Source organism: Kogia breviceps, chromosome 4 (assembly GCF_026419965.1).
Source record: "Kogia breviceps isolate mKogBre1 chromosome 4, mKogBre1 haplotype 1, whole genome shotgun sequence".
Classification (NCBI taxonomy): Eukaryota; Metazoa; Chordata; class Mammalia; order Artiodactyla; family Physeteridae; genus Kogia; species Kogia breviceps.
The window spans coordinates 123537904-123554363 of record NC_081313.1 but is presented as its reverse complement, the minus strand read 5'-3'; the positions used below and the strand labels follow the sequence as shown (position 1 = coordinate 123554363).

At 43.5% G+C, this 16460-nt stretch overlaps 1 protein-coding gene across 3 annotated transcripts in view; it reads left to right on the top strand.

Moving 5' to 3' along the window:
- PPP2R2B (protein phosphatase 2 regulatory subunit Bbeta) overlaps window positions 1–16460 on the top strand; it is a 438713-nt gene that overhangs the window by 141925 nt on the left and 280328 nt on the right. Inside the window, exons 1-2 of one of the 3 annotated variants that reach the window (XM_067031873.1) lie at window positions 205–448; window positions 953–1146. The exons of 1 other annotated variant lie outside the window; for it this stretch is intronic. In XM_067031873.1, coding sequence (XP_066887974.1) covers window positions 1077–1146 — 70 coding nt within the window. In that variant the 5' untranslated portion in view covers window positions 205–448; window positions 953–1076. Of the gene's footprint in view, window positions 1–204; window positions 449–952; window positions 1147–16460 lie in introns of those variants that run through there. One more of the 3 variants, XM_059063014.2, reaches the window with a different exon arrangement.

The following is a 16460-nucleotide window of genomic DNA, read 5'->3' as shown; positions in this document are numbered from 1 at the left end:
TTCATCCAGAGACCACATGCATGATGGAAGGGTGAGCGAAAGGGACCGGGAATGTAGACTTCCTGCCTACCCAAGGGAACCTACTTCTCTTTGCGGTCCTGAAGCACAGGTGTCCGGAGAAAGGCAGCGAGCTAGGGACTCTGGGTGCTGGAGTAAACGCCGCCCTGAGCTGCGTGGCGCTAGGGGGAGGGAGGTTGGAAGAGCGCGTCTACGCTTTTCACGTCAACCTGTAAACTAGCTGCTCGCTGCCCAGGTGCAGGTTCGCGGCTGCGTGCGCCCCACTGCAGCAGAGAGCAGCCGCAGCCTCGGCCTCGGCCACCACAGCTGCTGGGGAAGAGTCCTGGGGCTGCTGACGCGGTTGGGAGGAGCCTCGCCTTTAATGCACCAGCCGCCTCCAGCCTCCTCCTGCAGCCGCGGCAGCTGCGAGTGCGCGCGTGTGGGTGTGAGGGTGAGTGCGCTGGCGCCGGCTGCAGCGCCCTGCCCGGCTCCCCGCCGGCTGCCGAGCCCCCGCCAGCTCGAGCCGCCCTCCTGTGGGACCAGCACCCTCATCCGGGCCGGGCCCGCCTCAATCCTGACCCTGCCATCTCGCCGCTGAAGCTCGGGTCCAGAAAGGCACCATTTTGTCGCGGCTGCCCGCTCTCCCAGGGGGAGGAGGGATCTTTTTTGCATTTCGGAGCGGCTGCCAACGAGGGGAACCTGTTGGGCATCTCCCCAGCCCCGCTTGTGAGCGCCTCCGGGGCGGCGGGCGGGACCAGACCCCTCGGGGCACGGCGCATCTTGGCACCCGGAGGCAGCGGAGGCAGGCGCAGCATCCTCACCGGGAATTGGAGCTGGAGTGAGCGCACCGCGGGAGGAGCCGCCGCAGCCTCGGAGATCCCGGGCGGAGGAGGTGACAGCTCCATTGCCGGGTTTTTATTTTTTTTCTCTCTCCGCCTCCCCGTCTCCTCCTCAGGCTCGGACCATGGTGCAGTCCCACTGGCTCCCCTGCCCCCCTCTCCTGTGAGACTGGCTGCGGGGAGGGATCATGGATACTTGTCTGCCGGCTTCTGGTTCCCACGCAAGTAAGCCTGCTGTCAATGGAGGAGGACATTGATACCCGCAAAATCAACAACAGTTTCCTGCGCGACCACAGCTATGCGACCGAAGGTAACGCCAGCCCCGCCGCATTCCGCCGCTGGGGAAGGGCGCAAGTTGCGGATCGTTGAGCTCCGCGGGCAGCCGGGCGAGTAGCGGCGGAGACTCCTGCGGGCCCCGGGGCTGGGGCGGGGGCTCGGCTCGCAGGGGCAGCTGCCGGTGCGCCCCACATCCATACAGGCTCCGCGAGGCGAGCCGGGCGTTCAGCAGCAGGTGGACCCGGCGCCCACGGGAGTTAAAATGGCCCTCAGGGATGAGGTTTTTCAGGGTGGGGCTCCCGGCTGGAAAAATGACTCCCCAAAGGCAGATGACCCCTTCCCTGAATATGTATGCAGGGGTCGGGGTGAGGGGAGAGATAAGAAACAAGGGGGTCCGAGAGGACCGTGGGTCCTCCCCTCTCTGAGCGGAATGATGTGTCTCTCAATGACTGCAAGGGTGGGCATGGTTTCATTTCCTGCCCGTTCATCTCTCCGGCCGGGTTACCTGCTTAGACAATCAAAAGCCCAAAAGGCCCGCTGAAAAAGGGCGAACCCCTCTCCCCTTGGAAGTGCATTAGCAAGATATAAAAAGGTGGCTGGGGAAACAGTGCTAGGGCGGCGAGCGAACGAGTGTGACACGTGGGGCGAGCAATGCGATCAGTGGGGCCTTTAAAAATCACCATTATGAATTCTGCAGCAGTAGTTTCTGCTGAATCAACAGCCAACAGAAAGCAAGAGGGTTCAGTAAGCTGAGCTTTGCCAAGAGGTGAAATTGTCGTCTCTCTCTCTCTCTCTCTCTCTCCCCACCACCCCCCAGCTTGTTCTGACATTAGCCTGAGTGAGGTGCAGGCAGGAAAGGAAAGTCAGCAGGTGGAATCTCATTTGCCTTTTGTGTGGGAATAGAGAGTGGAGGCTTTTTTTTTCAAATACCAAAACTTTTGCATTTTTGCTTTCATTTTCTACCTGTCAGACTTTATCCTTAACCACTCCTATAAAGTGTTGCATTGTCACATTGTGATATCCACATGAGAAAATGTGTGAAAGTGCTTTAGGAAAATGTAGCAAGGCATGTTAATTTAAGATTCTTCTTATTATTCTTGGGTGCTAAAATTTCTATAATATTTAATCAAATCAAGACTATTAGAGAAATGTGATGGGCGTGGTGGTAGTAAGAGTTCAAGTTCTGAAAGATAAAAAGACACACAATTTGGGGGTAAAGGTAGTAGCATCTTCTATAAACATCCCTGGAAGTTTTAGATAGAAAGAATGCCCAACGCTATTGAAAATACATGCTTCGTTCATCATCATTATTGGAGAGCATCACACCTAATGCGTCCATGGCACTAGACAGATCAAAGCAGAGCTTTATGAGCTCTGGCCTTCAGGAGCTTAGAAGTGGCTTTTAAGATGTTCAGCAGCCTGTCCCTGCCCCATACCAAGCACCATACTTGCTGATTCTTTTTACTTGCCTGGTGACAATGTGGTGGTGAGATGTTCTTCCCCATTCTTAGTGCTTTGTCACTGACTCACCAGGTAGAATGTGATCAACTCTGGGTCAGAGCATATCATCCAAAAGAGAAGTTGGCTTTCGGGTCTATTGTCTTTGGGGGCACACCTTTTTTTTTTTTTTTTTTTCTGTTTGAGACAACAAAGATAGAGGGCTGCCTTCATGTTTTCTTCTGTATTGCATTATGCCTCCAAGTGCAGGCAAAGGAAACTTACTGAGCTGGGAAGATGGGGAAATTGAGGCCATGTGCGTAGCACTGTCATCTGTAGAATGAAGAAATGAGTTAAACACGGCATTCCTTACCGCTTTCAGGGCCCTAGATACTACCTAATCTTTGTTCCTATTTGATGACATTTTTGTAAACTCTGGTTCTGAATAAAATATCTGGGTTAATATAGTCTGAAATGAGGCATGAGTTTATAGCAAAGAACTTTCTAAAATTTTTCCAACTCAGACTCTTGGAGTCCCTCCCCCCACCCCCCAACTGCCACCACATTGAAAATTTAAACAAACCTTTATTTCACAGTGTGCTTCCAGGTTTCTTTACCTGATCTTAGTGAAGGTCTGGGAAGAAAAAAAAAAAAATTGGAACTTAGATAATGTAAATTGCCTTTTTACATGCAATCCCTAATTTTATTTTAGGGAACATTGACCTAGCCAGAGGGGGAAGTGTCCTTCTTCTGATGATGAATACCTTCAAGGTGCTAGTACACCTTGAAGAAACCCCACTAGAGCAAAATATTCATTGTTAAAATCGTCTTCATTGGGGACTTGCCACAAAGTTCTCTTCCCTTTATTAACTTAAACCCACCTTCTGGGGAATTAATTTCTAGGTCCTTCTATAGACTTTGCTTTTCTTTTTGCCTCCTTTGATATTTCTGCGTTTTCCTCCCTTACCCAGATATGGCAGATTTTTGTGTGTGTGTGTGCAAAATCTCCTTCGCATTTATCTCTGAATTTGTCTTCCCTTTGCTCAGATCATTCCACACTGCAGTATTCTATTTAAAGCTGGAAGGTTTTTGCTGTGTAGTTAGTGTGAAGGACTCTAAGCTCAATCTGCATTGTAAGTGGTATCTGCAGGCAAGTTCATCCGGGTAAGAGCAATGCAGATGCTAAAGGACACTTTTTCCCAAGCTCCTCCCTGTCTCTCTCTGATGGCAAAAGAATGCATGACGTGCATTTATTAAAAACATTTCTTATAACTTTTAGTCTGAGTATTAAGTTACCACCCTCCCCTACGTTTTCCTATCTTTTCCTCCCTTTCTTAAAGGTACTATCTTTGAGTATCTTCTCTTTTCCAAGCCCTGTACTGAGGTTTCTGTAAGTAGCATTTTAATATGTCCATCCCCTGCTAAGTGGATCTTGTTATTTCCATTTTCAAATAAGGAAACTGAGCAACTGAGGCCCAGGGATGATACTAATTTGTCAAGGTCACACAGTCAGGGGAAAAGCTTGTCTTCAAACTCAAGACTGGCTGACATACTCTTCTACTAGGAAATTCTGCACTGCTTCATTTTTCTTTAACTATTAGTTCCTGTTATGGGGAAGATCACAATGGTTTGTCTTTGTGTGTACACGGTGTTCCCATCTGAGGAAAAGTTCTCTGCAGGGATCATTTGAAAGTGTGTGTTTGGGTTTAATACCTGAGGAAAAGCATCGGTAGGGTTGGCTTTCTATATTTTTAGACTTGTTAGAACCAACTAAAACCCCCTCTCCGTTAGAGCAGTCTGAGAGTTTTCTAGATTAATCTTTCTACCCTCATATGGGGCACAGTCAGAATAAATATTCTGCGTAGGTGGACTTTACAGGAATGGCAATCTGGTTAGAAGAGGAAGTCAGAGAACTTATTGTTTAAAAATAACTATTCTGTTCTCAGTTTCCTTAGCTTTAAAATGGGAATAACATTAGAACCTATGCCACAGGAAAAAAGAATATCTAATGCAGGAAAAGCACTCAACACAGTGCCTAATACAAAGCCAGTCCTCGACAAATGCCCTCAATACATTATAGCAATTGTTAGTATTACTTAAACTGCATTTGCATTGCAAGCACCCTGGTTTTCCTTGGATTGTTGTTGATTTGGGATGATCTTGAGGGAGGGGCTAGTGGAAATGGGAGAGAAGTCCCTGAGACCTGCCACAGTCTCTTTCTTGACTCAGCCACTAGCCATGGATCTTGCCACTTGGCAATCTGCCTTAATGTACTTGCTGGTTATATTCTGGCAGTGAGTAAGTTCCATCTTCTCTTAGAGGCCTTAAAAAACCCACACTGCTTGTACATATTAAAAGAAGAACAAATTCACTTTGTCTCCATGTATTGTTATTTTATTAATATGATATTATTATTATGTAACTATTGATTCCTTCTGCCTTTAATTCCTTCAACAACTATTAACTAACCTTCTGTGGGGGTGATCCTGCATGCCCCGGTACAAACATTGTGTCTGTTCTCATGGAGCTTTTGGGCTGGTGGAGAAAGTAGACATTAAACAAATGATTTTGCAAAAAAAAATACATAGCTACCAATTGTGACGAGCGATATTCAGGAAAAGCACAAGACACCTTGAGATTATATGTAAGGCAGAAAGGGGAATTTAATTTAGACTGGGGGTTCAGTGACTACCTCTCAGACAGAGTTGAAGCTGAAAACCAAAGGATGAGTCAGGAATTAACAAGAGCTGAAGACATTTCAGGTAGAAGGGGCAATAGGTCTGAAGCACAGAGATATAAAATAGTCTGACAGATTCGAAGAATGAGAAGATGCCTAGGGTTGAGTGTAGAGAACAACAAGAAGAGTGACAAAAATGAGACTGGAGCCTGCAGTTTACTTTGGAACGGACCAAAACCAAGAAAAATTAATACTAGGAGAGAAGGACGGATAAATGGATAGATAGCTGATAAAGCAAGTATAAAATGTTAATGGTAGAATCCAGGTGGTCGGTCAATGTATATTCACTGTGAATTTTTTTTCAACTTGACTATTTGTTTGAAAATGTTTGTAATAAAATGTTACAAAAAAGAAACTGGAGAGGTATTTAGGGACTGGATCATGTTGAGCGTTGTTGGCCTTAAGGAGTTTGGACCTTATCCAAAGATGGATCGAAAGCCATTAAAGGATTTTGATCGGGGAGAAATACGATCAGGTTTGTTTTTTCAAAACTCAGGTTGGTTGCTATGTAGGGTGGGGTCAGAGGACTGGGTAGGAAGTGAATAACGGTGAAAGCAGGGGGATAGTTAGGCCACGGCTGTCCCCTAGGATGGTGGCAGCAATAGAGGTGAAGAGAATTGGACGGATTCGAGATACATTGTAGGAGAAGAATGGATAGGGCTGAGTTGGTGTGATAAACTGGGTGGAGATGGAGAAGTAGATGGAGGTGGTGTCAAGGATGACTTCCCAGGATTTTGCCATGAGAATGGATGCATAGTGGGGCTTTCCACTGAAACTGGAGTCATCTAGCCTCATGGTGAGACTCTCAAGTAAGCAGTTGGATATCTGGGTCTGAAGCTCAGAAGAAAGATCTGGACTAGATTATAATTTGGGGTGTCACGGCTATATTAAAGGTACTTAAAAGCATGTGAATAGATGAGATGCCTAGGAGAAGAGCACTGCAAGGCAGAATTTGAGCCAATGAGTGAAAAATTACAAGGAAACTGATCTTGGCTCTGTATAAAGAAATTGTACCAGGACAGAATAGCTTGGTGTAAGCATAATTAACCGCACACTTAAATTATACCAGTACTGCTATATGGCCATTTTTGAGCAATGTGATAGAATAAGAAGAGGCCAGTCTTGGGTGAATTGAGTTCAGAGGGTCTCCAAACTTGAGATCTGTGTGATCTGTGAAACGTTATAGCTTCTTAGGGGCATGAGAATAAAAGAAAGTGAAATTCCCTGCTTCCTCCCCTCCCCCCATCCATCCCACACATGCTCACGAAAGAGGGAAGCTATGATGAGTAAAACTAGGAAGGTACATGAAAATGACTTTTGATATGAAGGTGCTGGAAAGGCATCAGAAAAATAAAAGGAGGTAGTGTCATGTTGGAGAGCTGCCCTGTAGTTCCTTAAGTTGCTTTGGTATTTTTATGTAAATGCCAGATCAGAATAGTATTTCCAATGCATATGGATGACTGTTTGAGTTCTCTGCTAGTCTCAGAAAAATCTGAAATGGAAGGTGGGAACAAGCAGCCTTATACTATTATAAATGACCTTTCCGGGGGATAGGAAATGTTCCACTACTAAACATAATAACCAGAATGCATTGAAAATCGCTAGCAAGTACTCATTATTAGCATCCAGGTCCCCAGGGACAATCCCAAGCCCTTTATGAGGGCTGGTCAGAAACATACCAATGAACCTGGGGTGAATAATATTAGGCCAGTCCTGTCAAAATATTGGTATGCTCAATGAAAAGAGCACAGCTGTAGACTGACATTCCCCGATTCTAGCATTTGTATTTACGAAGAAACTAAGGGCCCAATTTAGACGCTTAGATGAGGGAGGACAACTAAGTATTCCTGAGTACTGTCTGTGTCCCAGGCATTTTCCTACGTGCATCTCATGTGTTTACTCATTTAATCTCCTTCAACAACTGTGAGGGAATGGTTGTGTTAGATGCATTTTTCAGAATAAGAAATTGCAAGGTTTGGAGAAGCAAAGAAACTTGTATAAGGTCACATACTTGTAAGTGGCAGACCCAGACTGGAACCAGTGACCGCCTGGATTCTAGGCAAGAGTTCTTTGCCCACCCCTGCTGCTGCTTGTCTGGATTTTAGAGGGAAAATAATTCAGGTTGTGTTCAATGCTCTGCATACATCCCCATGGTGCCTATTCAGTGCTACTCAGTTCACCAGGTTCATCTCATCCCAGTAAGACAGTGCACAAATCTAGGCTTTCCTCTTTTTCCCACAGGGAGGGAGCTGAATTCCCCCAGTTGGTGCTGGAATCCTTAGCTGAGTTAATCCTGTAGATTTATTCTACTCTATCTATAATAAGAAAAGAAGGAAAATATTTATGGAATTGAACAGTCAAACTATGAAAATTAGCTGGGTTTTTATAGCCGCCTCCATGTCCCTCGTCCCCAGCCTGGGACACTCACAATGAAGTTCCCACTGGGCCATCCAGGCACCCATTGTCCAGAGTTGATGGCAACTCATATAGTTGCCTGGGCAGAGCAGAAGGGATGGGCCAGAGGCAGCTGGATGATGGCTGATGTCCTTTTGCATCAGGGGTGGTGTCTGAGAACTCATTTTGGCCAGAGCAACTCTCCAGTAGTGCTCTACCCATCTCCCATTAAAACGATATTTGCTTTCATCTCCACACTTCATTCTTACCACCAAATTTCCTTCTGTTGCCTTTCCAATAGAATGCTAGAATGAGGCTGAAAATCAGCTCTGACCTGACAAACCAGTTCTGACATAACTATCCCATTGGAAGTACAGATTCTTTTCACAAGACCACTAGGAGTTTTATCGTAAATCCAGGACTCCTTGGATTCTTATGCTCCAAGTTCACTATGGGAATAGTGGTAAGTGGTCATAATAGGATATGTATTTTTGAAATCCATGGACAGCTAAGTAGTATTCATGGTTTCTTTGGAGAAAGGATCATTGTGGGTAATGGAAAAGGATGGCCATGTAGAGGGGTAAGTCAGACTGTCAGTTCTGTTCTTCAGAGGAAAGAGACTTGATTGATTCCAGCAAATGAAAAGAAATGAAGGGGCAAGAAGATGCATGGAGTCTAAGGGTCTAGAGGGGCCTCTACAGGCAGGATTTTCACGTGAGAAAGGTGAGGTCTGCCAGAAGGAGTGTGCCAAAGAGTACCTTACCTATGAGATGATGTATTCTAGGCGTACTGGGCTTGACGCTGGGCAACTGACAGCCTCCTCCATCATGCATGGCTGATTTCACAGCTTGAATCCATTAAGTAATGAACCTGAAGTAGTCACAGAATGGCAGGCCATCTCCTCCACTTAATGCAGGGGGCTCAGCTCTGTGACCCTCAACAGATGCACAAGGGTGCTGAGTGTGGAAAAGCTGTAAATGGCTCTAATGGGACATATTGCAGCAAGATGCTGAGCACTCCCAGGTGGTCTGAGAGGCAAAACCTGGATCCCTAAGTACAAAATATCACCAGGAAGCATTTTACCAAATAGGAGAGCTGAACAAGAAACTTGAGAGTAGCATTTGCTCATGTAACTTTGCAGAGGTCAAGTTGGGCCCAGGGACGCCCAGATTAGGAGGTCTTTTGGTACACAGCTGCTGTACTGTTGTCATTCATGTTCCTCTCTGCCTTTATGTCTATTTGTAAGGCAAATAATGCAAAAATGCCTTCTTACTTGAAAAGCTTCAAGCATTATGGAAGTAGGTAAAGCAAAGCATGAATCACTCTCTATCCCCACACCCGTCCCACTTCTTTTCCCAGAGTTGCTGTTGTCAATAGTTGGTGGGCTTCCTTATAGACACCTTTCTATACATTTCCATACATTTAAATATACATGTACAGATACACATTAGGGGCAGGATTGTTTGTATAACTGAATGCATACTGCTTGTTTTATTTGCGCTTTGTTTTCTTGCCCATTCAATGACATATCTGAAAGACTTTTTTGTGTCAGGACACCTATGTCTGCCTTGTTCTTTTTAATGGCTGCATAGTGCCCTGTGGTATAACTATACTGCAGTTTATTTAGCAGTTCCCTTGTGGCTGGATGGGAAATTGTTTCTGGCTTTTTATATTACATAAGATGCTGCAGTGATTATGCATATATATATGTTTTTGTTCAAACATTCTCCTTTAAAGCCGAGATACTGGTTCTCATTTCTTAGTAAAAGGGCAAGAAGGAATCTCTGGTCCTTCACTTATTCTCTAAGTAACGTTGGATAAGTCATTTAACTTCATGAACTTGAACTTCCTAATGTAAGAAATACCTGGCATGCCTATGTATATGTGCACAGTACTGTGTATTCTAAAACCACTGTGGATTTGAGTGTTAATACAGAATAATGTTGATTACAAGCAGTTGTGGAGGGTTTGCTATGTGCCATGAACCAACTTTGGGCTTTAAAGTATCTTTCTCGTTGATACTCTCCTTATACCCCTTTAAGTGAAAAGTTGAAGCAGAATGAGATTACTTGTTCAAGGTCACCCAGCTGTGGGTGGCAGAACAGAAGTCACTTCCGGGTCTGTCCATGTAGTATATAGACATGCCTGCTTAAAAAAAAAAAAAAAAAAAAAAAAGTAATGTTGATGCAGAGAAAAGATTCTTCATTTTTCTAAAGAAATTCTCCTTTGAATCAATACTGATACACAGGGTCTAATTTTTATCAAGAATTTGAAAATGAACAGAGGGAAAATTGGAAGGCAATGCAGTCTTTATTGTAAGCAGTGATTTGGAATGCACATGAGAAGACCTGGGTGTTATTCCCAGTCCTGCCACCATAATTAGTCACTTTTACTCTCTGGGCTTTGATTTCCTAATCTACTAAAACGAGGTTGAAGATGGGGGAGGCGAGGCAAGCTCTCTATAGATTTTCCTGGCTCTAAGTTTCTGTGATGCACTGTATCTGTATTTGTGATCGTCTAGGTTTGTTTTGTGTGTTCTGACATTGTAATCAGGGGTGAACTTGTGGGACACAGATGTAGGCTTTAAATGGCCCCAGAACTCCAGGTCTGGCTGCATATACTGATGGGTCAGATCATCCTTCTGGCAAGAAGGCTCTGGTGCAGCCAAGAGGTGGAGGCAGAAAGGGAAGCGTCTCTGCCAAAAACTGCTGCAGACGGAGGAGCCAGTCTGTCTGGGCGGCCCATGACTTTGAGAGGAGACATTTGGCAAAGTTGTTGGCAGGAGCTGCCTTGCAGCATGAATTCTGGAGACTGTCCTGGGCTGGAGTGAATCAGGGATGCAGCAAAGGTGGCTGGTGGAACAAATAACCATCTGGTGAGCAGGGCACTGCTCAACTTGCCGCACTGACAGGAAAGAGCAAGTGCCAATTGGTGAGGCTAAGCTTTCAGTGACATGATCTGACAGGCACAATAGACTGTCTCCCCTGCTGTTGTGTGCTCCATGGAGGGGGCTGTAGATCCCACATGAACCTTTTTCTTTTAGAAATCAGGAAGCCCCAGTTACTTCTACTATTATAAATTAGGAAATAAAATTCACCAACTCCAACAAAATTGATTTTTGGATTTCTTGCCAGCTTGCTGTGGTGGTGGTGCTGGGAAGTGTGGTGAAATAGAAGTTCTTGCTCTCAAGCATCTTTCTATCCATTTGGGCAGATGATGCTCTGACCTTCTCAGAATGTACTTAATCATATAAGCCAGACTGTGTGAGTCTGTGCTGCGTTTGCCTCTCTGTTATCCCTGGGGGGCTGAGATGGTGGAATCAGAGCCTGCCTGGCTCAAGACCCGCCCCCCACCCCCCTCCAGCAGTACTAGTTCTGAGGCCTTGGACTAGTCACACCATCTCTCTGATTATTTTTTTACCTATAAAATATGGCAGCGGCCGAGGCAACATGCCCCTGGCTAACATATTATTGTTTATATGTGAGCATTTAATAAATACAGAAGAGTCCCTCTCATTCCATGTAGTTGGGACCAATAGTGGGTGATAAATTGGAAAAGTTAAGGCAGAGAATCATAACAATGATACACCTATTTTATTTTTTTTAATTGAAGTATAGTTGATTTACAATGTTGTGTTAGTTTCAGGTGTACAGAAAAGTGATTCATAGATATGTACATATTGTTTTGCAGCTTCTTTTCCCTTATAGGTTATTACTAAATGTTGAGTATAGTTCCTGATACACCTATTTTAAACAGCATTGCCTAATTTTGATGAAGAGCCTGTTGAAGAATCAAGGCTTAGTCTCTGAGTATGGAACTGCTGATCGGGACTTACATTTTTCTTGCACAAACCACACCCAAAATGACAAAGACCATGTCTGAGATTGGTTTCCTTGAGGTTGAGTGAGAGTATAGACCCCTGAGAACCAATCTTAACTACTGATCCTTCTAGATTTTTATGATTGTCCCCCATCTTTTCTCTCTCCCACATTTACTTGACCATTCTTGATCATTTTTTGAAAGCATTAAACTTAGTTTTCATATCAAACAATCATTCTCTGCCTTTTCACACCATTCTTGTCATCACTTTCCATGATATTTAATTAAATGACAAGTATATAGGCATCAAGAGATTTGGGGGCCGACACAACGGACTCTCAGTAGATGTGCAGCTCAACCAAAAGAAACAGAAGTGAGCCAGTGGACCAGAGATGACCTTAATAAGTTAGCTGTGAATGGAGAGCAGGCTAGAGACCCATTTTACAGAGGGAATTGAAGACATATTTTCATCCAATGAGTCAACTTCCTAGAGGTCTGTTAAAAGAGATTCTGTTGTAATTATGATAAGGAGGAAGAGCCATCATATACTTGAATGCATGTATGTCTGACACAGAAATGTATGTTCTTAAGAATAGATTTAGGACGTGGATGGATCTAGAGGCTGTCATACAGAGTGAAGTAAGTCAGAAAGAGAAAAACAGATATTGTATATTAACGCATATATGTGGAACCTAGAAAAATGGTACAGATGAACTGCTTTGCAGGGCAGAAATAGAGACACAGATGTAGAGAACAAACATATGGACACCAAAGGGGGAAAGTGGGGGACGGGGGTGGTGTGATGAACTGGGAGATTGGGATTGACATGTATACACTAATATGTATAAAATGGATGACTAATAAGAACCTGCTGTATAAAAAATAAATAAAATTAAATTTAAAAAAAACCGGATTTAGGTATATTACAATAATTTCTTTGTTACAAAGCTCTTGGAGATATACTTTGGATCCCATATTGCCCTAAGAATAACCTGATGGGATAAAAATCTGGTGTCATCTCTGCTTTTCACAAGTACGTAGATGCTCTAGAACAGGGTCTGTAAATTGTCCTGTAAAGGGCCAGATAGTAAATATTTTCATCTTTCCTGACCATACAGTCTATGTCCCACCTACTCAACTCTGCCGTTGTAGCATGTGGGCATGGCTGTATTCTAGCAAAACTCTATTTGCAAAATCAGGTGGTGGCCCATGGACCATCGTTTGCTGACCCCTATTCAAAAAAAGTGTTTGGTACCCAATAAAGTTCAAAAAATGTTGATCTTCCAAGTGAGTGATTTTGGTAAGTGCTAGAGGGATGCTTACCTGAACAGGAAAGGCTCAGTGGGGAAGGTGGGGTCTTGGTGGGATTCTGACAGGTGGAGCAGAGCGGCACAGGCCTTCCTAATGGAGAGTGGAGTCTTGTGTGATCTTAGGAGGCAAAAGTAAGCAAGGAAGATGGTGTATTATTGAGCAAATGAGCTGGAGACCAGAGACGTAGCCGGCTGATGCCCATTAGAACACTCATATACCACCACACATCTTCCAGGTAGGGTCCCCACAGCTGCTCACTCAGTGGTTACTTTAAAAATGTTTGTTATGTACTAGGCACCACGCTAAAAAAAACCCTCAGATATGCAGTTAAAAACACACACACACACACATATTCTACTCTCATAGAGCTTGCATTCTACTGGAAAGATACACATTAAACACAAACATAAGAACATGAATATAAATCTTGGTAAATGCTACGTAGGAAAAGAATAGAGGCTCTGAGAGAACAAAATATGTGCTCACTGATGAAAATTTGTACTGTAAAGAAAAGTGTAAAAAAGAAAATCAAATTTACTTCTAACTCTGATCTAACTCTGAACATAATCATTACAAACATTTCTTGATGTATTTTCTTCCAGGCTACTGTGTGTGTGTGTGTGTGTGTGTGTGTGTGTGTGTGTGTGTGTGTGAGAGAGAGAGAGAGAGAGAGAGAGAGGGAGAGAGAGAGAGAGAGAGAGAGAGATGGATGAATAAAGGAATTATATGAAAAATATTATCATACCTATGTTTGTTTTTGGTCCCAAACACAATACTGTGCACATTCTTCTGTAACATCCTATAGTTAAACCATAATTTTGCCAATCACTCAATGCTGGAAGTTTGGATTATTTCCAGGATTTTGATGTAATATTTGTGTGATAAATGATTGCATGCATCTAAATCATCTCTCTGGTTATTTTCTTAGAACAAGTGTCTAAAGTCAAGATTACTGGGTTAAATGGTACGAACAATTAAGTTTCTAGATAATTTCAATAAACTGCGTTCTTAAAAAGTGGTACCAATGAGTGCCTTTGTAATTGCTATGGCTCTTTCCTACTTTTGTTTGGTCCGTGTTTTGCCTCTACTTCACACGTTGTCACACGTTTTCAGAGTGTTTAAGTTCATCCTAGAGAATGTACGTGGGGTGAAAATCAGAAAAAAAGTCATAAAGATATAATTAACGAGCTTTCATTTGGTCCCATGGCCCTTGTCCTTCCCCAGAGCCCCGGGTCCTCTTACCCTTCCTAGTGGGAAAACAAGCTCAGTGCTCAGCCTCCGCTATTAAATACATGGGTGAGTAGCTTGCTCTCTGGGATTTAGTTGCCCACCTACGTTAAATAAAATGACTTTCTTGGTTCCCAGGCGTCAGTCGTAGATAAGTATATGGAACCTGGTGACCCAGAAATGTTAATTTTCTTCAAACTGTTGAGTAGGTAATTTCAAAGAATGATTGACCCAACATGACAACCAGTATGGTTGTTTAATGAGCTAGCCTCTTGTGGGGCTCAAATCTGACATTTCTGAAAGCTATGTTAACTTTTTCTGGTTAATACTATATGTGATTGAATGCAGTTTGAACCTAGATAAATCTGAGAAAACTAGACTCTATCGTTTGGCTCAAGATTTCCAGACATCTCTAATTTCCCTCCAAAAATTGAGAGCATGATTTGATGGAAATGAAAAGTAAAAATCTTATAAACTACCACCGGGATTACATTTTTAATGAGTGATTTTTAGTCCAACAACTGTTGAACAACGCAGAGGTTAATTAGGTATAATTTATAGTCAGCCCTCTACACTCCCAGTTCTTCTGCATCCATGGATTCAACAAACCATGGACTTTGTGGTACTCAAGTATTTACTATTTAAAAAAATATCCGTGTTTAAGTGGACCCGTGTAGTTCAAACCCATGTTGTTCCAGAGTCAGCTGTATGTTGGCTGTCTGTAGTTCACCTGTCTTGGGGGATTATAGTTGGGAGTCCATCTGAAGTCTCAGTTCATTTGGCTTAAATATTTGGGGCACTTTTCTCCCTCTGAACTGTCTGGAGGTATTGCAGTAAGAATACCACATTCTTTGACTTTTTTTGTTTAAACTTTTATGAAGTATTAAAAAATGATACACAGTTTGTGACCTAAGTGTTCAGTAGATAAAATTCAAAGGATGCATGGCTGGCTGGCTGGCTGACTGGGTAGATGGATGGATGGATGGATGGATGGATGGATGGATGGATGGACAGTTCAATGGATAAAGATTTGTGTGGTTAGTAGGTGATCCAGTTGCTTCCTCAGAGTTCTACAAGTATTAAAACAGCTTCTATAAACATTAAGTTTCAACGATGATTTGAGATGGTAATGTTAAAATCTACCTCTCATCTCCTTTCTCTGCTGTCTGGGAGGCCAGGGCAGGCGGGATGGAGCGAAAGAGTATTGATTAGGGCAGCACAGATGCATGGGGATAGCCTTCCAGGAATTCATCAGTGGTTCTAGTTTAAAAGGAAAAGATATGACAGAAAGGAGAAGAGCTGCCGTGGGACCCTGAGCCTAACAGGAGAGACTGGGACAGCTCAGTGCCTCCAATGGATGTCTCTTGCAATGATTAATATCTAATCCCACTCCAGATCTGTAGGATTAGCCTGGGTGAAATTAACATACTATGCTTTGGAAGTCAGAACTCTCTGGTTACTTCATAGGACACAGGAGGAAAGTTTTGAGTGCAGTTCCATTTGTGAACAAGGTGTATTTCCTTATGGGTTCTCTGACCCCTCACGGCGTCAGAGATCAAAAACCTGCTAAGGTCTCTCCAGGACCTGAAGAACTGTGCACTGTGGTGGAAAATGCAAAAGGAGTCTGATTATCATATTGTACTTCTGCTGCCAACATGCTTACTCAGTCCCTAAGCTTTCTCAGCACAATTTGAGATGAAATTTTCCGATCAGAATTTTTCCTATAAGTGTAAGAAACTTGGATTTGAGCCCATTGTGCAGGCCAGGTCTTTTCTTTTTCCAGTTACTTGACAAACAGGTTGCCTTTGAGTCACTCATATGGATGGCCTTAATCTAGACGTTGGCACATGCTGAAGAGGCAAAACACATTTTCTGCCTTTTGTTTGACCCTTTAAGAAGATTAGTCTGTTCATGATTTTCTCCTGTGCTTATAAGCCTTACTGTTTACTGCCTGTGCCTTCGTTTACCTGAGTCTCTCCCAACTGGTCTTCAAACCACGCAGGCTGGCTTGTGCAGGGTCCTCACTACCCCAGGCCATTCCTGCTTCCCTGCTCCTATAAGTACCCTTTCCCCTTCCCTGGTACCTATGTGACCTGCCTCCAATCCAGATTTTCCCATGACATTTTTCTTGAATTCCTTGAATTATTTAATCATAACAAGAATCCTGTGATGTATAGGTCTCATTCCCATTTCATGAATGAGAAAACTGAGGTCCAAGGTCAGACAGCCTGCCAGAAAGAGGCAGACGGAATGTTGTCTCCCCAACTGGAAAGAAATTCCCAGAACACAGTCATCACATCTTTACCCCTTTAGTTTATCCTGCAAAGGACAGTGTAGTGCTTGGTGTACAGGTGCTTAGTAAATGGTTTTTAAACTGGATTTGAGTTTGAGAGTAAATTGATTATGTCTCTGTAGTTAGGACA